This window comes from Chiloscyllium punctatum, chromosome 33 (assembly GCF_047496795.1).
Source record: "Chiloscyllium punctatum isolate Juve2018m chromosome 33, sChiPun1.3, whole genome shotgun sequence".
Taxonomy (NCBI): Eukaryota; Metazoa; Chordata; class Chondrichthyes; order Orectolobiformes; family Hemiscylliidae; genus Chiloscyllium; species Chiloscyllium punctatum.
The window spans coordinates 27,115,981-27,128,825 of record NC_092771.1 but is presented as its reverse complement, the minus strand read 5'-3'; the positions used below and the strand labels follow the sequence as shown (position 1 = coordinate 27,128,825).

The window sequence follows — 12,845 nt, the reverse complement described above, 5'->3', positions numbered from 1 at the left end:
CCTACACACCTGGTCACCTTTTTGAAAACCTCAGTCAAGTTGGTCAGACATGACCTCCCCTTAACAAAACTATGCTGACTGTTCTTAATAAATCCTTTTCCAAATTGAGAACACAGTGTGACTGATGGTCTGAAGTGTGTTTATTTTACTGAAAGGAGTATAACATGTGAGGTGGATGAACTTACAGCCTGGATTAATACTTGGAACAATGGTGTTGTAGCCATTGCAAAAACTTGATTGAGAGAAGGGCAGAACTGGCAGCTCAACATTCCAGGGTTTGGATGTTTCAGGCGAATTGGAGAGGGATGTTAGAGGTGGGAGAGTAGGGGAATCTCATTACTGGTTGAGGAAATTGTCATCTCCACTCAGAGGACACCTTGAAGGGCTCATCCAACGAATCCATACAGATAAAACTTGAATAAGAAAGGAACAATCGTTATGATGGGTCTATACTATAGGCCTCCCAATAGCCAATGGGAGATGATAGCACAACAGATATGCAGGAAAATCATGGAAAAATGTAAAAATAATAGGATTATTGTCATGGGTGATTTTAACTTCTTCGATATTGACTGGGATTCACTAAATGCCAGGGACTTGAATGGCATAGAATTTGTTAGGTGTATCCAGGTGGGCTTCTTGAAACAAATTGTAGATAGCCCAACATGAGAAGGGACTATATGTCCTAGACCTTGTATTGGGGGATGAGACTGACCAGGTGATCAAAGTTTCAATTGGAGGAGCAGGTTGCAAACAGTGATTGTAAATCCATTCGTTTTTTAGTTACGGATAAGGATAAGACTGGCCCTTGGGTAAAATGCTAAATTGGAGGAAGGCTAATTACAGCAATATTAGAGAGGAACTGGAGAAATTAGATTGGGGTGGCTGTTTGACAGTAACTCCACATCTGACGTGGGAGCCTTACAAAGGCCGGTCGGTCATTGTTCAGGACCAGCATCATCCTGTGAGGATGAATGATGACGATTCTGGAACCTCTCTTGTAGGGTCTTGTCCATACTGGCTTAAAAATCTCTCCTGTCCCTCTAAATCTTTCACATCTTGACTACCCCAGTTAATGTTGGGAAAGTTGAACTTGCCTACTGTAACCACCCTATTACTTCTATACATCTGCACTGTGCCCACATAGCTGCTGTTCTATTTCTCTCCGGCTATTAGGGACATTGTAGTACACTCCCAGCAAAGTAATTGGTCTGTTTTGGTTTTTAAGTTCTATCCATATGGCTTCATTTGAGGAGCTGCCTAAAATGTCATCTCTCCTTACTGCTGTAATTGATTCCCTGATCAAAAGTGCAACACCTCTTCTTCTTTTACCTGCTTCCCTGTCTCACCTGAAGACCTTCTATTCTGGAATATAGAGCTGCCAATCTTGTCCCTTTCATAACCATGTCTCGTTAACAGGGATTACACCACTACCTCATGTTTTAATTTGTGCCCTCAATTTATCTGTCTTGTTCATGAGGCTCTTGGAATTAAAGTAAATACTTTGACTCATTTGTTTTCTCTTCCAATTTAGGTTGTTCATCTCCCACCTGCTGAACATTCTCTCTGGATTACATTCCCTGCCAATTTAGTTTAAACCCTCTCCAAGAGCAGTCGGTGGATGCTGATCCTACTCCAGTTTAGGTGCGATCCATCCACTGGCCTCAAAAACAGTCCCAATGTCCCAGAAATATAAAGCCCTTCATCCTGCAACATCCCTCCAGCTACACATTTACTGGACTAACTTCCTATTGCTGTACTCATTGGCATGTGGCAGCAGAAGTATTCCGGTGATTGCTACCTTCTGGGCTCTGTTTTTTAATCTGCTTTCTATTTCCCTCAATTCTGCTTGCAGGATCCACCCCCTTTGTCTACCTTTGTCATTTACACCCCTATGTGTCACAATCTCTGTCTGTTTGCCCTTCCCCTTTAGAATGCCCTGCAGCTGTTCATCCTCAACCCTGACTCTAAGGAGGCAGTGTAATAACATGGAGGCTCTTTCCCCTGCATAGTCATCTCCTCAACACTGTCTAAAATGCTGTACGTGTTAGGGAGTCGGCCACAGTTGATTCCTGCGCTAACTACCACCTACTCCACCTCATGGTCACCCATGCCCTTTCTGCCTATTCAGTCTTCGCTGATAGTGTGATCACTCACTGAATGTGCTGTCCATGACATGATCAGCATCACAGATGCTTCACAGTGAATTCACTTGCAGCTCCATTTCTGAAATGCAGCTAGCCTGTGGTGGTAGCTGGATACATTCCTGTACATGTGACCACCTGGAACAACTGAAGCTTCTATGATTTGTCCCATAGCACAGGAGGAGTATTTCATAGGTGCAAGCTCTGCTTTACTCCCTTTAATTTAAAAGATATTAATGTTTTTTGTAAGAGTACTATTAACATGTCTTACGCTAATTTTTCTTCCCTTATCTTGCTTTGCTTACTTATATTATTTTATAATATTGTCAGAAGTCACATAACACCAGGTTATAGTCCAACAGGTTCATTTGAAATCACAAATACTTGAAGCGCTGCTCCTTCATCAGGTGAAGCACCTCCACATCATTTATAAAATTGGCCCGGATTTTCACTTATTCCTGTAGTTTCTCAGTTAATCTCTTTTTCCAAAAGTACACTTTTTAAAACCAAGAAGGAATCAACACGCCAATTTTCTGGAATGTAATTCTTAAATGTCTTTTTCCAGTTCGCAGTCCCTGAAGCTGCAGTGGTTAAACTAGGGCTCCCTTCTCTCTGCTCAGTGTTAGGCCTCCGATCCTGGGCCTCACTTTATCCTGTTCAAAAAATGCACCCTTATTTGCACACAGACTTTCACATAGAGATCAGCCATAGCCTGGCAGGTAATTGAACTGTGGTCTCCCATATGATAGCAGGTATCCTAACTAATATGGTGAAGAAAAGTGAAAATGTAATAGTGGTGCAACTGCAATCCAAATCCAGTGTGAATCTATTCGCTCTAGGTCCAGCCTCATTGGTTTTCTCTGTTTCCATTTTCCCTCAGAATGTTCGGGATCCATCAGGAGCATCTATTGCCCTCTTCACTGCCAAGTTACATCAACCTAATAAAACTCTGCAACATGTGGTATTGCAAGCCTTGTTCTATTTACTTGATCAAGCTATTGAAAGGTAAGGATTTTCTCTTTGTTATTTACAACCTGAAAGCTTTTAGTGAAGTATGCAGATGTGGGGAACATTAAGCTTTGTTTATGTAACCCTTCAAACTGTGACAATTAATATCTACTGGTCTAAGTGATTTATAGCCTTCAAACTATTCAAGACACATCAGAGCTAATTCCTTTAAAAGGTAAGAGTGTATAGACAAATTAGCAAGAACTACATTAATTTATAAAATTCATTTTCTATAATGCAACATCAGCTTTTAATCATATTTTATACATTAATGTCTTTTGGCATGAATTGGTTATTCTAGATAAAGAAAAATGTATTCAAAATTCCTTATGGTTTCAATAAATTGAACCTTGTTATTTTGAGGTCGATTTTAAACTCTAAAATCAATCTTTAGAGAGAAAAAGTGTACAAATTTAACTGATTGTGAAGCGTTAAGATGCAGAGGTAGTTGTGGTAGGGAGTGTATTTGAGAGATTAGGTGACCGGAATCTGCTGCTGGTATCTCAGTTAATAGAAGTATAGAATCATAAAATCCCTATAGTGTGGAAACTGGCCATTCGGCCCAACAAGCCCACACCGATCCTCCAAACAGTAACCCACCCAGACCCATTCCCATAAATTGTTACTCTACATTTACCCCTGACTAATGCCCCTAACCTCCACATCCCTGAACACTATGGGCAATTTTAGCACAGCCAATTCACCCTAACCTACACCTCTTCGGAGCATCCGGAGGGTATCCGTGCAGACATGGGGAGGATGTGCAAATTCCACACAGACAGTCGCCTGAGGCTGGAATCAAAGCTGGGTCCCTGGCGCTGTGAGGCAGCAGTACTAAACACTAAGCCACCATGCTGCCCCAAGGGCCACCATGCTGCCAAAATATGTGTTACTCCTTTTAGCAAGTTGGTTGCTTTTCCTAATGTATAGGAGTTAGCATTACCCAATATCTATTAATGGGAGCTTGAAGTGCAATAGTGAAATACCTTTGCGATCAAAACCTGGATTTCTGTGTCTTAAATGTGCATACTCCCTTAATCTCTGAAGGAGCCAAAGCTAACCCTAAGCATCAAGAAATGGGCTACAGTTCGTGAACTCTTAAGACCATAAGACATAGGAGTAGAAGTAAGGCCATTCAGCCCATCAAGTCCGCTCCACCATTCAATCATGGCTGACTGGCATTTCAATGCCACTTACCCACACTCTCCCCGTATTCCTTAATTCCTCATGAGATTAAGAATTTATCAATCTGTGCCTTGAAGATATTTAACCTCCCAGCCTCCACTGTGGCAATGAATTCAGAAGCAGCCTTCTACTGAAAATACATTTTAAGGTCACTTTTTTTTGGGTCATGGTGGTGGGTTAATTTTGAAAATGCTCACAGTTTTCTGGGCCATGGCAAGGTTTCTAATTTTTAGAAGTGACCAGATGGAGTGCACAACCTTTTCTGGCTGTGTTCCTGTGGTAACCTGAACTTGCTTATGTGTGACTTTGGAAGTGTGAAGATCCCATCTGCTCTTTGATCTGTTTCTTTGTGCGAAAATACTCTTTTAATTCCTTTTGGTTTTCCCATTTGTTGTCCCTTTTCTGAAGACCGCAATGTGTATCGTTCACTTGATATAGGCAATCTTCCACATCTTTACCTTTAGAATAAAATAGTTTCCATGGTGAAATATTAGTGGAAGTGTTGATGATTTTGAAGCAGAAAACAATTTGCTTTGAATTAGAGTAAAAATATACAATTAAATAACTAGGAAAAAAGGATTTTAATATATTTGAGATTTAATTTCCTTTTAGCAAAATTGTGGGAGTAACTTAAACTTTTTCTATTGAGTGACAAATGAGATTGTTTTTGAAGTAGTGATTCAATCTAGTTCCAAAGAACAATAGAGTTAAGTTGCACATTTCCGATTTTATTTTCAAATTCACTGATTGAGTTTGCACTCTTGAAAGGTACTGTTTCATTTGAGAGTTTTGCATCACATGGATGGTTTTTGAACATGGGTCCCCCAGATAAACACAAAAGTGTGATTTTTATACCTGGTAAATGAGAATATGTGCATTAGATCTGACAGCTTTTGTCACCATTTCCAGTGTTTAAACAATTTGTCTCTGACAATTCTGTCACCTGTGAATGTGGTAGAGATATGTTCAGAATGCATCTTCAAGGTATTCCGTCTTTCCTTAATCGATTTTCCCCAGGTCTGGGAGCTATTAACTAACCGTGATGAACTGTGTTTTAATTTTTTTCATTATCACGTATGACTTCTGTCATTGATGTGAGTGCTGTGATGGAACGACTTGTAAAACTTTTCACTGTATTTTTCATGTAAATGTACATGTGACAAAGATTTCTATTCTATTCTATTCTATACTTTTACTGTTCAAACAAATTTAAAATGTAATAGTTCGAGTTTCCCTCCCAGTAATTCCTTTTAATATTTGAACTGATCTTCTGGCAGCAAAAAAAAAGTCTGCCCTGCAGTGTTATCATGTTAAGTATTCTGATCAGTTTTTAAAACAAGTTTCTAACCTTAGTGGCCATCTTTTGTTTCCTTAGTTTTGAAACTCAAAGAAATGGGCTGGTGTTCATTTATGATATGGCTGGTTCTGCATACACCAACTTTGAATATGACCTAAGTAAGAAAATTCTTCACCTTTTGAAGGTAGGTCACTCAGCATCATTGACCTAGGCACTGTTGACCATTCATGCATTGGTAAATGTTGGAACTGCAACAGGTTTGTTGGGAGGGGAACTGCTCGAGCTTGGCTAGGGTTTTCCTTCGTAAAGCTGACATTTTGGAGTATATTTGAAGGAAGGCCCCATTCTGGTACCAACAAACTATTTCAGACTTCTGGAAGAGAATACTTTGGCGGCTTGATAGGACTTAATTGTTTACTCCTTTTTTCTCTGAATAAACCTAGCTCTTGTTCCTACCTTTGATCTGTGTGTGTTATTTTAGTTACTGGCATTGCGCTGAGTTTTCCATTGAAAGTTAATCAGGCTTGGTTCTGTAGGAAAGTTACTTCCTTGAGTTGAGAATGTAGATGTATATCTGTCAAAGAATATTGGGCAAGAGAACACAAGAGCAGGAGTATGCCATTCAGTCATTAAGCCTGTTTTGCCATTTTAAAAAATCAAACCCTGTGACCACTTTTAACCCCATAACCTTTTGTTAGTCAAAGGAGAAAATGCCCCAAAAATCAGACTTGCACTATTGAAGACTTTTTTTCTATTCTGCTCATATCTTTGTGATGCTGTTCCAGAAATGGAGGTTGGCATTTTTTATAGCAGCCATGACCATATTGAATAGTGTAGCAGGTTCAAAGGGCCAAATGGCATTCTCTTGCACCTAGTTACTGATTTTCTATGTAGAGATTTATCTATACTTGAGATTCTAAAAATAAAGGATAACTTGTTCAAAAAGACGTTGTCTATCGCACAAGTAAGAAGTATATGAATTTTAATGCTGGTGTTACACATCCCGCCAACGGATGGATTGTATCAAACAGCATTACCCTTTAGTTGTACCTTGCCACAGGCATGGTACTGATAATACCTGACCAACCCATTCTTGCAAAACACAAAGCAGTGTGTCCAACATCAGATATGACTCCATGATTGGACAACATTTGCTAAATAACCCAGAGTCTGCTAAGAATTCTGCTGGCAATCAACTTAGAATTGTTGTTCGGCCTCGCAATATAGCCGATTTGAGCATACTAAATACTGCCTATATTAATACACAAGGCCATGTTCTTTGTGAACAGGAAACACATGTACATGCCCTGCACCTGTTCAAATGAACAAAACAGTTGACAGCTACTCTGCCATTTATTCTTCAAATCAATTTCTTGATCAATCACAATCAACCTATTTAATTTGAATTCAAACAAGCTTGGTAGTTAACTGTCAATCATCATCTAACTGATACATTGACAGTGGCACTTCTCCCAATCAGGGACCACTTGCCAATAAATGAGTACTTGCTTCTCACACAGTGTAAATGTCATTTTCCCTTTGGTATTTCTTGCAAATTGTCCTGGTGAATACAAGATAAAAAGCTTTGATAAAATATCTTTTTCAGTGACACTCGTGTTCAAGCTTGTTCGATGTATACAACTTAGTTGTATTATCAGTTAATCATAGTGCCCCCTTGGTGGTTGTAGTCTTCCTTTTTAGAAAGTTGACTTTATGGATAGGATGGATTCTGTTTGATATGTGGTTTGGCTTTAGCTGTTACATATGACCATACTCGACAGCTCCCCTGTGTAGATTGTGAAGAGTACTATATTTCTTGGCGTACACCTGGCGGAGAATCTCACCAGCTCGACATTTCTCGACACTAGCTTCTGAGCCAAAGAAAGCCCACCAGCATCCCTACTTACTGCATAGGTTGAGGAAAACCCACCTCCCACCTCCCACCCCACATCCTCACCACATTCTACAGAGGGTTCATTGAGCGTACCCTGAGATGCTGCGTCGCTGCCTGGTTCAGGAACTGCACCGTTTTGGATCATAAGACCCTACAATGGATAGTGAGGACAGCTGAGAAGCTCTCTTCCCTCCATTACAGACATTTACATCACAAACTGCATCCACAATGCTAACAGCGTTGTAGCTGACCCCACACATTCCTCACTCAAATTCTTCTCCCTCCTGCCAACTGGTAGAAGATACCAGAGCATTTAGTCTTTTACAGCCAGACTGTACAACAGTTTCTTCCCCCAAGCCATCAGGCTCCTTAACACTGTGTGATCGCACTCTATTCTATCTACAATTCTTTCCATGCCTTTGTCCACTACTTGCCTATTATTTTGTCTTGTCAGGAATTACTGTGCTATCTTGTGTGTTTTGTACTTTATGCTGCCCTGTATATGACTGCACTCTCTGTAATGTGTCGTCCATGTTGCACCTTGATCCTGGAGGAATGCTGTTCTTGTTTTTACTGTATCAGTTGTATATGGTAGAAATGACAAATAAAGCTACTCTTGACTCTGATACTCATATTTCCTTTTTGCACAATCATGTCAATGTTCTGTTTCATTCTTCACTCAACCTGAAAATATATGAATCTTGCATATCCTTAGTTTCTTTTATTCTATCATCACAGCTGCAACCTCTGCTGCTAAGACCCTAATCTGGAGTTCCTTCTCTAAAGTTTTCGAAATCATTTACCCCCTCTCTCATCATTTAAAATGTACTTGTTTGACCAAGACTTTGGCCATCTGAATTAATATCTCCTTATGCAGTTCAATGTCAAATTGTGTATGATAACTCTCCTGTGAATTTCATCAGAACATTTTACCCTGTAAGACTCTCTATGTAAATGGACATTGTCCAAGTTATCCATTCATGGGATATGGGTGTTGTTGAGATATTGTCCATTCTTAATTTCCTTGGAGAAAGTGGTGGTGAGCTGCTGCCTTGTCCTGCTGTAAAGGTGTAGATATGCACACAATGCTGTTAGGTTGGCAGTTCTGAAATGTTGAACCAAGAAAATACATTTCATTAGAGGCTATAAAATGTAAAGTGCAGATATTGTAAGTACTGGTATATCGTGCACTTTTGGACACCCCAGTCATTGGGGTTCCTGTGTTTACTCTGTATAGTTCTGTTGGAATTGTATAGGTTTTTATGAGATTCCCCTAATTTTTCTAAACTTCAGTGAATTATGGCTGTACCTGATCTAATCTGTCTACATATGTCAACGGAGTAACAGAGAGGCCAGATCTCACTACCACCACCACCCTCCCCTTCCTCTCCCTTTCTTATCATTCACTTGCTTTCCTTGGACTTGCAGTCCAAAGATGTGCAGGTCAGGTGAATTGGCCATGCTAAATTGCCCGTAGTGTTAGGTAAGGGGTAGATGTAGATGTAGGGGTATGGGTGGGTTGCGCTTCGGCGGGGCGGTGTGGACTTGTTGGGCCGAAGGGCCTGTTTCCACACTGTACTGTAATGTAATGTAATCTCATCTAAACTTTCTCCTTTCCTTCCTCTGGTTTTGAATCTGATTGCAGAAATTATATTGAAGTCATACTTACAGTTCTGTAGGTGGACATTGTCTTGTATTCTGTCTTTTTACTAGTTAAGATCAGATTATCTCACTGCCAGACATTGTATTATTCATTTAAAACGAGTCATTGCACTTGTTTCTAAAAGATGTTCACCAATTATGAATACCACTGCCTGACCAGATTTTTTTTATGCAATGCAAGGTAACACCCTGATTGATTTAGTATCAATAACAGCAAATATTGCATACGTAGAAAATAGCAGCACGAGTTGACCATTCAGCTCTTCAAGCCCCTCTGCCATTCAATATGATCATGGCTGATCATCCACTTGGTACTCTGTTCCTATGTTCTCCTGTTACTTTGATCCCTTTAGCCATAAGAACTGTATCTAACTCCTCACTGAAAACATTCAGTGTTTTGGCTTAAACCACTTTCAACCGCAGACTTACCACTCCCTGGTTGAAGAAATTTCTGCTCATTTCAGTTTGAAATGATCTACCTTGTATCTTTAAACTGTGATACCCCAGTCATTGGGGTTCCTGTGTTTACTCTGTGTAGTTCTGTTGGAATTTTATAGGTTTTATGAGATTCCCCTAATTTTTCTAAACTTCAGTGAATTATGGCTGTAACTGATCTAATCTGTCTACATATGTCAGTGCTGCCAACCCAGGAATCAGTCTGGTAAAACCTAGTTGCACTCCTTCCAAAACATCCATTCTCAGATAAGGAAAACAAAATTGCGCACAATACTCCAGGTATGGTCTCACCAAGGCTTCCTTTACAATTGTAGTATGATGTGCCTGGTCCTGTCCTCAAATCCTCTCTATATGAAGGCCAACATACCATTTGCTGCCTTCGATTTGCATGCACTTGCTCGTGCACTTTCAGCAACAGAGTACAGAGAGGCCAGACCTCACTGCCACCACCCTCCCTCCCCTTCCTCTCCCTTTCTTATCATTCACTTGCTTTCCTTACTCCTTTCCTTCCTCTGGTTTTGAATCTGATTGCAGAAATTATATTGAAGTCATACTTACAGTTCTGCAGGTGGACTTTGTCTTGTATTCTGTCTTTTTACTCGTTGAATAAACACTTTCCTTCCCTGCTCTTTCCAAAACAGTAGTAAATCCTAGTTCTGGTAAGGCTTTATTATTTTATCTTAGAAGCAACATTCTTTTAAATCAATCATGTTATTTTACTGCCAGTGTTGAGTTGTAATATGATTGCCTAACCATTTTCAGGGCGCTTTTCCTGCTCGTTTGAAAAAAGTATTCATTGTTGGTGCACCTGTCTGGTTTCGATTTCCATATTCCGTTTTAAGCTTGATTCTTAAAGAAAAGCTTCGGGAAAGAGTAAGTATTTTGCAAACGTTCCAGTAACTATATTTCCCAATTTTGATGGCTGTAATTTGGACATGTATAGTTACCTAATGTTCTGTACTGAGCTGTGACTTTTGAATGTGGGTAGTATGTCAGTACTGTAAACCATAATCCAGATTCACGACTGGGATAGCTGGTGGGCCTGAAGGGCTGAGTGTGTTCAGAATTTGGACTGCACATCTATTTGTCTCTCAAAAATTTGGCTGCAGAGGGACATTGTAAACTCTTAATAGTCTGTAGTATAAACCTAGTGTCTATTTTGTTTCTGGAACATAGTTACTGGTTGGAATAATGATCGACTATGCTCTAATCCACTACCTACCACACCAGAGCAACACAACTAGGTTGGCCATGGTTCAGTGGACTAAGTGGCTTGTAAAATGATCCTGGTTATGTGTGGAGTTGCTGTGGTTGCAACTGGAAGCATTTTGTATTAATCCAGAGTATGCACAGAATTTCAACCATGCACGTCGTTTCTTCCTCCCGATAGATTTTTAGTCTGGTGCCTTGATCTTGGAACTGAGCCCTCTGCATTCAGGCATTCCGTATAGCATCAAAGATATGAAACAAAAGCAGAAACTGCTGGAGAAACTCAGCAAATCTGACAGCCTCTGTGGAGAGAAAGCAGACTAAACATTTTGAGTTCAGTGGCCCTTCTTTAGACCCGTCAGTTTTAGTTTAGGTTCAATTATCATTTGCAATCCACAATTTTCAAGCCACAAAGTAACTAGGCAGTCAAAATCTGTCGCTTGGATAATGGTTTCTCGTGCAAACTATCAAGTTCCTACTTGATGCCTACAGGATAAAAGTTGCAAAGCATTGTAAGCATAGAAAGTATTTGCGCCTTCTCAACAAAATAAGAAATCTTAATGAAGTATATTTTTATAACTTCTGAAAATTAGTTCATATAAACTTGTCATTGTGAACTTGTAATATTATCTCATTAAAATAATTATGCAAAACATTAACCTATTATTTTGATTATTGATGAAAACTTAAATAATTGCAAAAAGATTTTATGTTTGGACCGGAAGGAACTGGAATAAATTGGTCAAGCATTGGAAGATAGCCTTTACAATGAGGATTTGAACTTTGCCTTTGGCCTGACAAATATTCATTAATTGTGACTGATAGCAGATCTGGCAAATGGGTTTTAATGATTGAACATCTTTCAGGTTGAATGCTTAATACTTCAGTAGTGGGAGAACGTTTTTTAAGCACAAGGCTGGAAATGGAATAAATCATCTCCATGTGTTGTACAGCATTGGAGAAATTCCTTAACACCAGGGCTTGTTGGAGTGTGTGCGCTGAGGCAGAAACATTGCAACTTTTAAGAGAAAATTGGTCAATATTTGAAGCAGAGAAAGAGGAAAGGTAATGCAGGAATTGGAGCTAGTTTTGCGTTAGTTGAAATTGTGCTCTTTAAAAGATTTGGGAAGTGGCAGTGCCTTATAGGTCCTTTGGCCAATGTACTGATATAGCAAATGCAGGAGGTCAGCTTCCGTTCCACTCAGCAAAGATAAGAAGATATGGATTAAGTGCCTTAAAATAAAAAATGCCTGAGCAACAGTGAATTTTTGCAAAATTAGAACAAGATGTGGTAAGTTAGAGTAGGGGAAAAAATTAGCAGTTATTTTCAGCAGAAATTCTTCATTAACTATCCAGTCAAGAATCTGATCAGATCATAGAAATAGTGGCAGTAGGACCATTTAATAAGATTGTCGCTAATTAGATTGTGGCCTCAGTTCCAATTTTCTATTGCCCAAATAATTCAACTCGCCATAACTCTAAACTCCTTTGTTCATCAAAAATCTGTCCATCTCTGAATTCAATGTATTCAATAAGCCAGCATCCATGGCTTTTGAGAATTTCTCTTGATTTCAGGCTTATATAGAAGATCCCGTACTTTTAAAACTGTGCCCCCTCATTTTAGACTGCCCATGAGAGGAAACATCTTCTGAGCATCTACCCTGCCATATTCCCTCAGAATCTTATGTTTTAATCAGATCACATCTCATTCTTTTAAACTTCTGTGGATATAGGTTTAGCCTGCTTAACCTTTCCTCATTCGACATCCCTTCATCCCTAGAATCATCCTTGTGATTCTTCACTGAATTATTTGTAATACCTGTATATCCCTTCTAAAGCAAGGAAACCAACAGTGTACACATTACTGTAGTTATAGTCTCACCATAGCCTGTACAGTTCTTTGCACTCCATTCACCTTGCAGTGAAGGTCAACCTATTATTTGCCTTCCTGGTGACTTGCCATATCTGCATAAACGTTCAGTGAATCATT

General features: G+C 39.5%; 1 protein-coding gene across 3 annotated transcripts in view; it reads left to right on the top strand.

Annotated features, from left to right (window-relative positions):
• The window catches only part of ptpn9a (protein tyrosine phosphatase non-receptor type 9a), a 232,184-nt gene that overhangs the window by 149,991 nt on the left and 69,348 nt on the right, over positions 1-12,845 (top strand). For all 3 annotated transcript variants that reach the window (XM_072553218.1, XM_072553219.1, XM_072553220.1), the window contains 3 exons: positions 3,025-3,149; positions 5,713-5,818; positions 10,409-10,519. In XM_072553218.1, the coding sequence (XP_072409319.1) occupies positions 3,025-3,149; positions 5,713-5,818; positions 10,409-10,519 (342 nt within the window). The remainder of the gene's footprint in view (positions 1-3,024; positions 3,150-5,712; positions 5,819-10,408; positions 10,520-12,845) is intronic.